The 15881-nt window shown below is 41.4% G+C and overlaps 2 protein-coding genes across 2 annotated transcripts in view; both read left to right on the plus strand.

The window, feature by feature from the left end:
* The window catches only part of LOC117778460 (laminin subunit alpha-3-like), a gene marked incomplete at its 5' end in the record, with an annotated part of 54760 nt that extends 48714 nt beyond the window's left edge, over positions 1 to 6046 (plus strand). The window contains 8 exons of the mRNA XM_034614024.1: positions 1426 to 1568; positions 1766 to 1946; positions 2092 to 2250; positions 2404 to 2569; positions 3095 to 3240; positions 3945 to 4038; positions 4151 to 4270; positions 4415 to 6046. Of these exons, the coding sequence (XP_034469915.1) occupies positions 1426 to 1568; positions 1766 to 1946; positions 2092 to 2250; positions 2404 to 2569; positions 3095 to 3240; positions 3945 to 4038; positions 4151 to 4270; positions 4415 to 4557 (1152 nt within the window). The remainder of the gene's footprint in view (positions 1 to 1425; positions 1569 to 1765; positions 1947 to 2091; positions 2251 to 2403; positions 2570 to 3094; positions 3241 to 3944; positions 4039 to 4150; positions 4271 to 4414) is intronic.
* Positions 6047 to 6559: 513 nt separating this feature from the next.
* Positions 6560 to 14716, plus strand: LOC117778229 (tetratricopeptide repeat protein 39C-like). The gene is made up of 14 exons (XM_034613636.1): positions 6560 to 7003; positions 9254 to 9302; positions 10031 to 10159; positions 10515 to 10629; positions 10762 to 11164; positions 11426 to 11594; positions 11716 to 11809; positions 11904 to 12011; positions 12087 to 12196; positions 12281 to 12404; positions 12493 to 12590; positions 13305 to 13409; positions 13491 to 13529; positions 13993 to 14716. Exons 1-14 carry the CDS (start codon positions 6858 to 6860, stop codon positions 14080 to 14082), a joined length of 1779 nt encoding a protein of 592 aa, XP_034469527.1. The 5' UTR covers positions 6560 to 6857; the 3' UTR covers positions 14083 to 14716.
* The last annotated feature ends 1165 nt before the right edge of the window (positions 14717 to 15881 follow it).

A 15881-nucleotide genomic window follows, 5' to 3' on the forward strand; every position in this document is an offset into this window, starting at 1 on the left:
AAATAGTGTAACAATACAAATGAATTTGTCTCGATTTTAAAAACCAAAACTAAATGACTAGATATTGAATTTAAATGGGGTCCAGGCATTAAGACTGAGAAATATTGGTATTGAAGTAACATTAATAGTAAATGAAAGAATTTCCTGAGATGAAATGCAGCTAAGTCCTCGCAGTGAAAAATGGGAGTTCTTCTAGATCTTAAATATATAAGTACTCTCATCATATCTTTTCAGAAGTATCAGTGTATCTTTACAAATCATTGTGGATCTTACATGCGCACCATCATTTACTAAACTCTGTTACTTGATTCTGATCATCTGATTGAAGGAGGTCATGTCACAATTACAGTCTGTTCTCCATTAACCTCTTAAATTATCTACATTAAATAATAGATTTACAAGTGTTGCATGAGTCCAGAGAAGTGCACTACGCTGGTTCACTATGGTCCAGACGTGTAGATCACCAGCAGGGAAACAGACTTCTCATGATGAAGCATGTGAAGAAAAAGATGATATGTCAACTATTAATGATGTTTTTTTATTATATCAACACCTCATGAGCCATTTCAGAAAAAAAAAATCTCAAAATCTTTTTAAAAGTTCATCTCTTTTATCATGAAGTTGACACCAAACAAATCGTTTAAGGAACTATTCTCCTGGTCATTGTTAACCAACAGTTAAAAAGCCCACACAGGAAGTTTATGGGGGTTGTGCTAACTCCAGAAACAGTTATATCAAAATCCTTAATGTTCCCAAAATAAAAAGAACGACTGACGTCTATACATCAAACTGAGCAACCTGTCATCAGTTCTAAAAACAAGTGTTGAATATACAACTACAGGGTTTTATTTTTCATTTTCTGGGAGTTGGAGACATCTAGTGTCTTTCTGGTCTGCACGGCAGCAGCAGTCAATTCATGTAGCCATTGATCTGCAGTAATTTTGATCAGTTAAGTTTAAGTCAACTTTTCAGCAAACATCTTTTTGAAAAAATCACTATTTTTAAACTTAGCAAATGTGAATGGTAGCTTGTTTTCTTACAGTACATCAATTAGATTTCTGTTGAATGGACAAAAAGCTATTTGAATTAGTGAACATAGCCTCTGTGAAACTTTTCCTTATTTTCTTCCTGTTAGTATGTAGGAGGACATCTAGAAAATCTAGAAATGAAGAAATGAATCAAAGGAGTTTTATATTGAAAATAATTGGCTGATCTAAAAAATGATTTGCGGATCGTTTAAATAATCATTGGTTGAAACCTAACATCCTTTCATATACGTCCTTAATACTGGAAATAATTGAGGTTCTAATGTCTTTTATTTGCAGAGTTTTCCCTGACTTTTTATTATCCGACAGAGATCATCAAAAAGCTGTGATGTAGCAGAGATTTATGCACCAATCCTGCACATTGTGTGTTAAGTTTGTGCTGTTTCAGGATGGTGTAATGCAGCCCATAAATGACAGTGGATCAGCGTGTGCACTGCCAGCCCTGGTTCCACATGCTTATCGCATGGGAGGCCCTGTTAGCAGCCTGAGCTACAATCTTCCACTGCCGGTGCTGCTGTCCAGGTCAGGGAGCAGCCAACACACATGACACATCAAGTGGAAGCTCTGCAGAGTCTGTCAGAGCCAACACACACACACACACACACACACACACACACACACACACACACACACACACACACACACACACACACACACACACACACACACACACACACACACACACACGATGATGATGCTTCTCTTATCTTCATCCCCAGAGCTCACTTCTCTCTGGATGTCAGGACCGAATCTTCTGAAGGTCTGCTGTTCTTTGCTGCTACCAAAGGAGGGCGCTCTCATCTTGCTCTGTACATGTCCAAGGGCAGGATCAGACTGTCTGCAGGCAAAGAGAAGAAGATCTTCAACAGGGAGAATTACGATGATGGAAAGTGGCACTCGGTCAGTGGACTTGATCACTTTGTATTTCAACACAGAACAAAACTCATTACAATTTCATAACTAATAGCATGGAACCATTAAACCCACATGAAGGAAGGAAACTACACACTTTACTATTCTTTATGTTGGATCATGTTGTTTGTAGATCGTATTCAGTTTGGAGAAGAAGAAATTCCGATTGGTTGTGAATGGGATCAGAGCCCAGGATGGTCAGCTGACAAACACTGAGCTGACGTCCATGCAGCAGTTTGTGTATCATTTGTACCTGGGCAGTGTCCCTGAGTCCCTTCACAAACAGCTAAAGGTATAAAAAACATCACACACACACACACACACACACACACACACACACACACACACACACACACACACACACACACTGGTAAATTCATACAAACCCAGAAACACAACTTGATTGACAGATTATCTATCAGTGTATTTGTTTTTACTTTTCCAGTTGAAGTTCCTTCCGAAGCAGAGTGTGTCTGGCTGCATCCGTAGTTTTAAAATGAACGGAGCGCTCATGTCCAATCCAGCCACAAACCTGGGTGCTGGCCCCTGCTTCAAGGGACCGACACAAAGAGGGGCCTATTTCTCAGGGAATGGAGCACATGTTCTAATCAGTGAGTACTCACCACAGTCACAGTCAGATAGATAACACTCTGATTATGTTGCGCACAGAAGCATTTCTAATGATCATAATGATTTCTAAAATATTCTCCATCAGGAGCAATTATACACATCCACACAATTTGTGTCTCTCTAGACATGACACAAAACTATAAAAAATGAAAGACAAAGCTTTAAGAGGTGATTAAGGTTAAGGAATTGTTCATTTAAAGGATGCATGGGTTATTTAAGATTATGGAAATAAAAGATTGTGTGAAGGACACAGTTAAAGCACTACAGGAATTTCTTAGGAAAAAAAGGAAATCTTAATAACTGAAAGAAATCTATTGAGCCCAGGTAATTTTGATGTTTGTGGATTTTCTTGTATTATAGTAATGTGCACCTACATAGTAAAACAAATTCTGTATTGCATTTTGAACAATTTTTTGAACCAATTTCCCACATTTCCAAGTTGTGTTAATGCTTACAGTCTAAACTAAATCTGTGACTATGACATCCATGATGTCTTCTGTTTTCAGATGACTCCTTTGCCGTGGGCTCCAGCTTTGAACTGCTGTTTAATATTCGGCCACGAAGTCTGACTGGACTCCTGCTACATGTTGGTGATTTGACCAGGACATACGGGAGGACTCACTATCTCAGTGTCTACCTTCTCAGAGGAGAGGTGAGACTCCACTGCACTACCTCTGTTTGTTGCTGCCATGTTAGTGGATTTAAAAAAAACCTGTTTGTGTCTGCTCTTACACCAATCATGTATTTATTTAATAAGAGTCTTCACTCCGACATAATATTAAAGTAACACTATGTAGCTTTGAAAAACAAAAAATAGAATGTAGCTTTGAATGAGCAACAGCGCCCCCTGCAGCCACACATCATGATTAATTCTGGGATCTACAGTATGTCGATTGAGTGGTTTTCATGAAAGGAAAAACATGGGCGATCAATCTGTTGACCAGAGCTCTAATCGTGGTGCCACTCACTGAACTGAAACACAACTGAACGGTGGCTATTACCCATGATCCCTGGCTTCCTGACCTAGAGGCGCTCCCACTGAAACAAATAGACCAAACTCTATTTAGAATTCTTCATATTTTAAAAGTTTCCTCGCTTAATTTTAGAGATAAAAACTGTTTTTTAATGACTTATTTTTAAGTATTTTTCAACTGATCTACAATTCAGGAGTACTCTTGAATTGCTGGGCCTGACTCATAGTCAGTTACACACTTCTCACAGGAGCTGATCACTAAAGTTACATAGAGCAGATACGCTCCTTAAGTCAAACAGATTTTGAAGCTGCTATTTTAAGGTATAAAAGTAATAATATAGTATAATAATAAAGGGAATTTGCTTTGCCATTGACATTCACAGGTGGTGGTACAAGTTAACAATGGAAACGGGAACTTCATGGTATCTGTTAAGCCCAAAGCTTCTTTATGTGATGGAATGTTTCATAAAGTTTCAGGTAAAACACACACGCTCACATTCAGAATGAACAAATCCTGCTGTTAGGACTCATTATGAGGCTGTTTTAAATGGTGATGAAGTCATGAAGTCACTGTCCACGTATCTTCTAGTAATCAAGAGGAAGAATGTTGTGCAACTGCACGTAGACACAGTAGACAATTACAAGATTGGACCACCGTTCTCCACTATCCTGCAGACCAAACAACCCCTGTATGTGGGTGGCGTTCCTGGTGAGTGTAATCTCAGTGTTAATCTCTTAATCTCCAATTCTAAAACATATGATAAAACCACAGCGACATGTTGACAAATTCTCCAGTTTTGATATCAATATCAGTTTGAAATCCCTCACCTGTTCACCGCGTGCTCTCCTGCAGAGACGCCAACGCAGCAGACGCTCCCCCTCACGTCGTCCTTCGTCGGATGCATCCAGGACATGATTATCAACGAGGACTCCGTCTCTTTCGAGAGGCTCCCCGCTGCGTTCGGCCACGTCAACCTCAAAGAGTGTCCAGGTTGAGCACAAGCGTCTCACTGCGTCATCACTACACAAACCTTGGGACCACATGATCCACCGTCAACCATGTGCAATCTGTTACCAAGACAGATAATGTGTTTGTATGTAAGAATGTACATATTATGAGGAGTGTGTGTCAGTGAGTGTGAACGTGAGTGTGTGTGTAAAATAGAGATATGAGCAGCAGTTGACAGTTTCATAGTAACTGCCTCTTTATTCGACATTTCTGTATTTATTCTGTGACACCAAATCATGAATTCATATCCTCACAGCAGTTTGTTTTACGGTCTGATTCATTCTCTGTCGACAATCAAATGCTACTGTAAATGCTGGTGACGGGTCGGAGAGAGCAACCCAGCACTTTAAGAGAAAAACAACAAATGATGCCTTTTGTGATTGTGATACGCTTATGTTTTTTTTGTTGTTGACTCAAACGTTTATATCCTACTTCAAATCCTATTTACACAACTCAGAGACAATTCACATGTAGAATTCTGCATTTTAACTGGTTCAGTCTTCACACAGTTTGTTCCCATATTACTGCCGTTCTGAAATCATTTTCCATTTTGCATTCCTTCTGCATGCATGACAATGTTCTGTGCTGCTGTTTACGTCAGTTACACCAGAAAACAGCACGTACTGAATTTTGTGGAGCGTTTGTCTTTATGCTGAAAATCGACTTTACTGTAGCATAAATCTGGTCTGTAATGTTTGGGACCATTTATCCCCCTTTAACGGTGCATGATGTCTCACACAAGGACATTCATGGGAAACATGAATGTGAAAGTGACAACACAACTGCACAAACCATAACACGCTGCAAAAGCTACAACACGTATGCAAAAGTTACAACACGTATGCAAAAGCTACAACACGTATGCAAAAGCTACAACACAAATGAAAAGCTACAGCACAAACGAAAAAGCCACAACAAAATGGCAAAAGTTACAACAGAAATGCGGAAGAGACTACACAACCGCAGAACCCACAACCCAAGTACAACAGAAGTGAGTAACAATGGATGTCTGTGACTGGCTTGACAGGTTCACACAAACAAAATCTCACTTTAGTCACTCTCTTCCGATGTGATTATGTTTCCGTTGCGTGGCTTTTGTAGTTGTGTTGTCGCTTTTGCGTTTGTGTTTTCAGTTAATGCACATGTGTGAGACTTATGGGCCACCATACATATTGCTATTTAAAACGTATTTTTATATACATAAAATTCTCCATCAAGTGTTTATTTACCTGCCTTGTACATTTACACCAAAATTTGTGATATGAGAAAAATAATATGCATGATGATTGGTAATATTGTACGTGCATTCCTGTGTTGTGACCACTGACTTGTAAAGGATTTTGTAATCTGTTCGTTATAAATACTTTGTTTTGTGCCATAAGTAAAAAGATCTTTTGACAAACCAAAATTATTTTATGTTCTGACGTGTGTTTACTTTTTGATTGTAAGATATCGATTAAAAATAACTTGAAATATACTTGAATGGGTCTTATATTTGATTTAGATTTAGATTTAGATGTCTATTTTCCTCCATATGCCTACATTATAGGAGAAGGATTTTTCATAAACGTCTGAATTCGAATGAGTTTAGATGAAGTGGTGTTGGTCTTTGTCAACACACAGTTCTCTGCCCCTCAGGGAAACATATTATTCTTATTATAAGACGATAGAAACCTGTTAGAACACGCAGCAGGCTCTTCCACACACTTTCCCCTCGCACCTCATTGGCTGACAAGGTAAAGACGCCACGCCCACTCCCGTGCTGCCTTCACTGACTTGTTGTGACCTTCTGAGTGAAAGTTGTACAAACAGGTGTTGTTGTGTTTTTAATTTGTTGTTGTGTTTTTTAATGTGTTGCTGTGTTTTTTAATGTGTTGCTGTGTTTTCTTACTCGCTGTTGTGTTTGGGGATTTGCGGGTCGTGTTGTGAACTTCAGGGCCACCGTACACGAAGCTATAATTCCGGTGGCGCTTTGAATGCATCACGTTTCCGGAGTGAACGCACAAACGCACCGGGCAGACAGAGGCAGGCGGGCGGCGGGGAATCGAACAGTGACTCCACCGCTGTGACAACCGACAGCCACCTACTACACTCATGTTGTCATGTCAGCTTCCTGCACCCGTTCACTGTTCAGTGTGACAAACATGGCTTTAACCGCGGTTTCTCTGACGGGCTCCACCGGCTGAGAGTCTCCCGCCTGGAAGTGAACTCAGCGGACCTCCCTCCCTCCTTCCGCCCGTCCTGCCCTGCTCTCAGGCCGCGTTCACTCCCTCGCTCGGCTCCCTCCATGGCGGACCCTGCGGACCCAGCCCCGGGGAGCGAGTCGAAGGAGAAGACGGAGCGAGTGGACGACGCGGAGCTGGCCCTGCAGGGGATCAACATGCTGCTCAACAATGGCTTCAAGGAGAGCGACGAGCTCTTCAGAAAATACAGGTCTGTCTCCCTCCGGGTTTGTGTCATTCAAAGACATCACGATGTTTCTGCTTCTATTGCTAACTCATCTCAGTGAAGGGAGCATGAACATGGTGCATCTCATGCCCCCCCCCCGAAGCACTATCTGTACTTTGCAACATCCATGTCACGAATCCTGTTCGAGCTCCCTGAGCAAACCCCCACGTCCTGACTGTGACCTGTGAGGCTCCTGCAGGATCGTGATGGACACCTTCACTGTAACTTGTTCCACACACCAGTGAGCAGCTGGTCCTTCCTGTCAGGCCAGTTCTCTTGCTTCCAGATGGACAGGTCCAACCTGGCTCAGCTACCGACACATGGAGGCTGTTCGGATTTGGCTGCACCTGCCTAAAGGGATAGTTCACCTCAAAACTCAACATTCACTCATTATGGATAACCACTGAGCCGAGTGAGGGGTGGGTGAAGTGTCCACTAAACACTTATGGAGTTTCAGGGGTAAACAGCGTTGCAGTCAAATCCAAAACAATTGTGTAAATGGTGACAACTTCTTCAAACGTAAAAAAGAACCTAGCATGCCTCCATACTGCTGGTGTGGTGTCATCCAGGTGTCCGTAAGTCCGAAAGTCAAATTCGACTCAAAACGACCCATTTACACTGTTTTTTAGCCTAAATGTCTGGTTGTCCTCCTCTGGAGCCGCGTCCGTCTCTTCCGGTGGTGGACATTTAGGCTGAAAACACGGTGTAACTGACGCCGTTTCGAGTGGAATTGGAAGTCGGACTTATGGACACCTGGATGACACCACACAAGCAGTATGGAGGCATAGGTTAGCTTTTTTTCCCAGTTTTTTTCACATTTGAAGACACAATGTTTACCTCTTGAAACTCCAAAAGTGTTCAGTGGTGCCATCGGCATAGTGGTGAGTAGATAATGAGTGAATTTTCATTTTTGGCTGAACTTTCCCTTTAAGCTCGTTCAATGTTGCAGTTGTGGGGCTTTAATTTACAGCCCAAATGTCTGGAGGAAACCTGTAATTTATGTTTGTATTGTTTTGTAATTGATTCCCGAAGAATGTCCGCTGCTTCTTGCTCAGACATTTGCGTTTTCACATACTGCCCTTGGGGACAATATCTGGAGTTCAGTGCATGTCTAAAACCAGCTAAACACACCAACCAACAAACAAACAAACAGATGGGGGGGGAAACATTACCTCCTTGGCAGAAGTGTAAAAAGAAAAAAGATTTGGGGAACCCCTGCTCTCACTCTGACCAACCAGAGTCCACTTGATTCCTCGTGCTGTGCTGTTATTGGCTCTCACCTTGAACGTTGATGCCACAGCGGGGCAGCCCCTGTGTGTCCTCACCCCCCGCGGTAAAACTTAAATGTCACCTCTCTCACTAATTGAGTTTAGCTCTAGGTGTCGTCCTGTTTTGATTGCATCAGCAACAAAAAAATAGATGAAGGGAAGTAAAATAAAAAACACATACGCAGTAAATGAGAGAGGCCGTGTGACCGACTGTATTGACCAACTTCCTACTGGCACTGTTAAACAGTGTGTCGCATTATGGGTGAAGGATAGTGGTTACCAGGAGGTTCAGTGTATCTGTACCATATGAAATCACCACATTTATTCTGAATCAAGTTGTTTTTGTCTGTGACTAGAGATGTTACGATACCATGTTTCCTTCCTCATAAGAAACCCGGACTTTGCATATTTGTCGTTACCAAGTACCGATCTGATACCACAGCATTTACATACATAGCAACAATAGCTGTATGCTACTAACCCTGAAGTGAAAAAGATGATTTGCTATTCTTATTTTCTGGCCTGGCTCAGGTTAAACCTTTTGAAATAACAAATACATACATTTTTTTATTATTAATCTTGACAGGCTTGTGCCACCCCTCTGAACTTAAGTGTTGCGTACGGTACACGTCACTGTTTAACTTGTGGGACTTTCCAACGTGAAGTATTGCAAAAATTGCTGACATTTGAGCTAGTTCAGGGTAACGCTACACTACCGGAAAGAAAGCTGCAGTTTTATCTTGGTGAAACTAATATACTTTAAAGACGTGGTATAATTCAGAAGGAAGATTTCCGTACTCCCCGACGGCAGAATCAGAAGAATTTCTAATGCTGGTATTGGAGCATCTCTAACTGAGACTCTGTGTTGTCTGTCAATCAGTCCAGTGTTTGATCCCTTGTCACTCCGCCTCATCTGTCACTGACATGTCACTCGTTCTCATCACTTCTCCTATATCATCTCTTTCAGGAGCCACAGTCCGCTGATGAGTTTCGGGGCCAGTTTCGTGAGTTTTCTGGTGAGTGCAGGAGCCGGATCCTCAACATGCTGCTGACTCAAATGATTGATGAATTCCTCTTTGAAAAGACCAGTTCCTTTACATAATGACGTTCACGGAATTTCCCTTTCTCCCTTGTGTTTCTGTCTGGGCGCAATGCCAATAAACAAAGTCTCAAAACAGAAGCAGGACTAACTGCTGAACTAGAGTTTGCATTGAGAAGTCATTTTTATAAACCACATTTCACCAAGATTCGTTTAAATTATTACATTACATTTGTTTGGCTGACGATTCTGTCCATAGCAACTAATAATAATAAGTTCATTCACACACAACAGAAACAAGTAATGTCATTAAAAATCCCTTGTCACTCCGTTTGACAGTATCACAAGTTCTTTGTCAGCAGTTATTGTGCATTGCTAAACAAATAAACTTGTCTCCCTGTGACTGGACTTTTAAAGTGTTTATTTTTGCCCTTTCTAAGTTTTTTGTTGTGTGTAGGTGGCTGCGTGTTCTCTTCAGCTGTGACAAGCTGATCTTAAAACTTGTTAGAAAAAAAATGGGATCCTACTGTAAATAGTTTGTTTGAAATCTGTAACTGTTGGGGAACTGATAAATTCAGATTTGATTTGTTTTCTTGCTTGCTGGTCTTCGGGATTAATCCCAGGATTACGATTTTTGCTTTCCAGAATTTGGCTTAAGTTGAATATCAATGTTAAGCCGTTGTTCTTCTGGCCACCTGTTTGTAGAACGCCATGATGACGTTTGAAGAGGAGAAAATGCAGATGGCGTTTGAGGACCTCAAAGCTACAGAGAGAATGTGCGAGAGCGAAAACGCCGGCGTCATTGAAACCATCAAGAACAAGATCAAGAGAAGTGTGAGTAACGTCTTTATATTATATACAGCGGCTTCAGAAAGTATTGAGACCACTTCACTTTCTGCAGTTTATTCTGTTGTAGATTTCTAATGACAAATTGAAAATATGTTTTAACAAATTGATTGAACATCAAAAACTGATGTATCTCCTTTTATAGAAGTGTATTCCTACTATAATACTTATTTATTATATCTATTGAATTTAGATTGTTTGAAAATAGAAATGTATCCAATCCATGTAAAGTTACTGTATATAGAACAAGTATATTTAACCTGAAAAGGAGCATTTTAAAATGGACCACAATGTCCAGGTTTACTTGTTAGCTCGTCACATCGTTGGGTGTTTGTGTTGGCAGATGGACTCCCAGAGGTCAGGGGGTGCTGCAGTGGACAGACTCCAGAGGCAGATCATCATTGCAGACTGTCAGGTTTACCTTGCAGTGCTGTCTTTCATCAAACAGGAGCTGTCAGGTACAGCATCTAACTGCAGTGACTGCACCTTTACTGGTGTGAGATGAAAATAAGAAACATGTTGGTTTCCAGCAGGTGATTGCATTGATATCATTCGCTGTTTCACTGACTTGACTTCAATTCTCCCGACAGCGTACATTAAAGGAGGCTGGATCCTCCGTAAAGCCTGGAAGATGTACAACAAATGTTACAGTGACATCACACACCTGCAGGAGGGCAGCAGCAGAAAAAAGGAGTCGGAACACAAATCCAAACCGTCTCCGTCGTCCTCCGCTGCGCCGTCGGTGCAAAGCCGCTCATCTTCACCCGGGCCGAGCCCTTCCCAGAGACTTGACGGCATCAGCTCGGAGGCTCTGGACCGGCTAAAAGGTTCGGTCAGCTTTGGTTACGGCCTCTTCCACCTCTGTATCTCGATGGTGCCGCCGCACCTACTGAAGATCGTCAACCTGCTGGGCTTCCCGGGCGACCGTCTCCAGGGCCTCTCGGCGCTCACGTATGCCAGTGAAAGTAAGGACATGAAGGCGCCGTTAGCTACGTGAGTACGTGAGTGAGTAGTTTAATAGGGCGGGGTTTATATTTACACGCCGCTGCTGATTGGGTAACACCTCTGACACACCAACCAATTAGGAGAAAACATACCTAGGTGGGCGAGCCGGCCAATCAGACCAGACTGGGCCTTAGAGAGACAGGAGCTAAAAGCCCCCGTTTCTGTCAGAGGCTGAAAAGAGGAGCTGCAGCAACTGACAGTGTAAAGACATTGATGTTTTCTGAACATCGTCTGTGCTTCCCCTTACAGCTTGGCCCTCTTGTGGTACCACACAGTAGTGCAGCCCTTCTTCGCTCTGGATGGCACAGACACACAGGCCGGCCTAACAGAGGCCAAGTCCATTCTCCAGCAGCGGGAGGCCATCTATCCAAACTCCTCCCTCTTCATGTTTTTCAAAGGCAGAGTCCAACGCCTTGAGGTAAATCCATGTTAAGAATCAGCCCCTTTTTATATCTGATGCTTTGCTGATTGTTCTCCTAAGATGAGAAAACTCAATGTTGTCTTCGCTGTAACTCACACCACAAAGTTTTCCTTTCCAGTGCCAGATCAGTGGCGCCTTGACGTCTTTCAGCAATGCCTTGGATCTGGCTTCTGGCCAGAGGGAGATTCAGCATGTGTGTTTATATGAAATAGGTACTACTTGTTTTTTTTCCTCCCCTCTTCAGATTTTAAACCACCTTCCTCCGCACTGGTCTGCATCATAACTCCTGTTGGTTCACGTTTTTAGGTTGGTGCAGCATGATCGAGCTGAACTACAGAGAAGCCTACAGGGCCTTTGAGCGGCTGAAGACTGAGTCCCGCTGGTCGCAGTGCTACTACGCTTATTTAACTGGAGGTGATAACACGACAGCTGACTTGGGCTTTACGTTCATTTAGTACTTGCTTCTGATTCCTGTTCTGTGTTGCGTAGTATGCCAAGGAGCCACGGGCGATCTGGAGGGAGCTATCGCCGTTTTCAAGGATGTTCAAAGACTTTTCAAGCGCAAGAATAATCAGATAGAGTTGTTCTCCATGAAGAGGGTGAGTAGGTTTCCAGCCGATTGTGCAGTGCAAACTCTTCCTAAAGTACAATGTGCATATGCATGTGTTTACGTGTCTTATCAGGCTGAGAAGCTGAGGAGTCCCTGTCTGTCCAAAGAACACTGCATCCTGTATGTGATTGAGATACTCTATCTGTGGAAAGCTCTGCCCAACTGCTCCACTGCCAAGCTGCAGACCATGTCACACGGTACTGGACTGTAAAAGAGATTCCTTCAAGGTCTCACTTGTATCATGGATAAAGGTGTAAGCTTAGTTATTTTGTGTCCTTGTTTCAGTCCTGCAGGGCTTTGAGGAGGCATCGTGCACAGGCCTGAAAAACCTGCTTCTTGGTGCCATAAACAAATGTCTTCAGAATACCAAAGATGCTATTCAGGTAAGCTAATGTCGTGTTTATGATACAATGTAGAGTCTGACTGATATGGATTTTTGGTAGAAGATGCTGATAAACTGGTCTATATATAGATATAGATATATATAAATATGTAAAAAGAAAAAAATTGTCAATGATTCCCAAGATGCCGTATTCAAACCCTTATGACAAAAAAAAGAGAGGCTTGATACTTTACAGTTTAAGCATAAACTTAATTCTAAATAATTGAATAAAAACACTAATAAAACCAAATAAATAGGTAAAACTTGAATTAAGAATATGCATTAAGAAAATGTAAGCATGGATTTTACTTGCAGGTACTACTACAGGTCCACACCCAGCAAATACCCCTTGACAAGCTCAGATTACCACCAGCTCACGCCACAATTCATAATCACTTCTGCTTATGAGTCAGTCTACGATGAAGAGAGGAGAGCGTGGTGGAAAGCCTTTCGATCTACTTTTCTGCGTTTGTTTATTCTGAAAAATAAGTTTTACTAAATAGGAGCTGATACAGATTTGTCAGTCAAAGGTTCTTATCGGCCAACTGATATCGGCTGGGCTCTAATACAATGTATGGAGCCTGGACACCTGACGCACTGCAAGATTTGTTATTGATAAACCGGATACTCATCATTTAATAATCAATACTGAGGTGATAACAGCTAGAATTTAGTTTAGTGGGATGTGACTGAGTTGTTCCTCTTGTATTTGCAGTATTTCCAACTGGCCGCGAGGGACGAGGTCGGTCGCCTAACCAACTCTTATGTTCAGCCCTACTCCTACTATGAACTGGGCTGTGTGCTGCTGAACAGCCCAGAGGCAAGTTGTGCGTGATAGTTTAATTGAGATGGTGGAGAAGTCACGTTATCTAAATGTGTTATTCTTTTTTTCCTTCTCCAGTCTGCAGGGAGGGGCCACATGCTAATGCTTCAGGCCAAGGTATAGTAGGTCTCTTTGTTTTACACGCTCTGAAGAGTTGTACAAAACACTTGCTGAACGACCGTTGATAGATTTCAAGGAACGACAAATCCTTGGAATTTATTAGTTCCAGTAAGCTAAACTAATAAAGTGAATAGTATGTGCAGTACCTGCTGTGCACTGGGTGTAGCCTCTTTGAGTTGCAGTGCAGACATCTGGTTTGGTGCAGTAGCATTGACTCTGTTTGTGGATGTGCAGCTGACATTGACAGAGTACAGTTCTGTCTCTCTCAGCTGTGGCTGTACCACTTGTCTCTGCGTAGTTCACCAGACGCAGCAAAGTCCGAACGGAGCCGAGCGTAAAGCTGTTTCTATCTCACTGAGCAACGAGTGCATTGATCTGTCAGTGTGCACACATGATAGATGGCACAGACAAAATAACACATTTTACTCACTCTTGTCTTTTATTCACACGGACTATGCAGGAGGACTATGCTGGCTATGACTTTGAGAACAGGCTCCATGTTCGTATTCACTCAGCTCTGGCCTCTATGAGAACTGCGGCTCAGCCTTGACCCCTGCACCTCAGAAAGAACTGGAAGAACGGGTGTTTGAAAAAGCCACAATTTCAATCTGGGCACTAAGGCTCTACTGTTTTAATTTATTTTTCATATGAGCCAAATGGATTTTAAAATGTGTGCAATATATACATGTAGGTGTTTTACAGAAGAACAGTTGCAAGAGGAGTTTTACTGATCTGTTACTGTCCTGCACAATACATTGAATCTTTTTTATTGTTTATATTGTTAATTAAAAGATTACATACCAGTAAAACCACATAAATGTTTATAATTTTGAAAAGTCAGGTCAATAATGTAAATGGCACATAAAGTATTATCTGACAAAGAAATGACTACTCGGTTGATGACTTTGAGAAACTCTTATTCTTACTATCAGTGTTTGTCGCTGACTTGACATTTGTGCTGTTGAGACTTTGCTACTCCACTGGTATGACCACTAAGCACTGACTAGTTCTATTATTTTAACATGCCCCTTTTTTTTAGCAGAATTGTTCTTGATGTAAATACGTCTTGCTCACAAGTTTTAACCCTGTGCCAACATCATGTGGCACTTTCTGCTGTAAACTGGTTCCCACTTTAGATCTGGTTGTTTTAACATAATAAAAAATGAATATTGTTTTATCCAGTACAAAAATGTGTTTGTTTTGAAGTTACCTACACGTGCACCTACCAAATATCACTGCTCATTATTAATTCTAACAATTAAAAAACATTAACAGGTCGTTGCAACAAAGTCAACAGGGGATATTGATAAAGCCAAGATGTCCACGATACGTACGACGATACACGAGCTCAACTTATTGCGAGTCTCTGTCAATGACGTTTTTAAATTGCATCAAATAATATCTAAAGTAGAGTGAAACCAAACTTGCTGGAAAATGAGCACTTGAACATGCATCATATAAAACATTACTAAAGTGACAAACCATCTTTAAGAAATTGACGTGTACTTTGATTTATTAGTATGTCCTATGTCCCATCCACTAACATGGAAGAAACAGGGTTTATAACTTAACTGTATTGCCACCAGGTGGCAATCAAGGCTTTGGCTGGCATGTCGTCAGTCTTTAGTCTTTTCCAGTCGTATTTTACTGTAAATGAAAGACTGATGGTTTATAGAGATTCTGCATTGCACAGATTCGTTCTTTTCACCGCATACAGTTAAATTGATACTCTTCTGTATGTACGACTATGCTGCTTACATTAGTAACATTGCTGTAAAACATGAGTTTGGTGGCTTTGAGCTTCACGGCCAGTGATTTACCAATGCTGAATTAATTTGCATTCCCAATACACATCCAGCAATTCATCTAGATTTAGGATTTGATCTGATCCCTTAGGGTTGTGAGGATGAAATGCAACCCTCTGCAAAAAGGAAAATGGTAAATCCCAAAGCTGGGAGAGCACAGACAGGTTTGGATAGACAGCAGCACGGTACAGAAACAGCACAGACCAATGTTTTCATTTTGATACTGGCAGGTTTTCTTTACATTAAAGCAAAAAGCACAAATAAATGGATCTTCAATTAACATTAAGCTTTTATTTAGCAACAATAGAAATTCAGTTTCACTGATAACCAAAGAGTGGTCAAAGAAAACTTCAACTCACATCAGCTACAACAACATAACAGAATAAATATCCAGTGCTTGATTGTGAAGGAGGTAAGGCTTGCATAGTTACAGTGATGCACATGCATTTATTGTTATAGTTGAGTTTGATACAAGTAGCACTAGGAATATAATTATGCAAGATTTTATACAACACACGCACAAACAAATCTATAATTGCAGAGC

Source organism: Hippoglossus hippoglossus, chromosome 17 (genome assembly GCF_009819705.1).
Source record: "Hippoglossus hippoglossus isolate fHipHip1 chromosome 17, fHipHip1.pri, whole genome shotgun sequence".
NCBI classification, from domain to species: domain Eukaryota; kingdom Metazoa; phylum Chordata; class Actinopteri; order Pleuronectiformes; family Pleuronectidae; genus Hippoglossus; species Hippoglossus hippoglossus.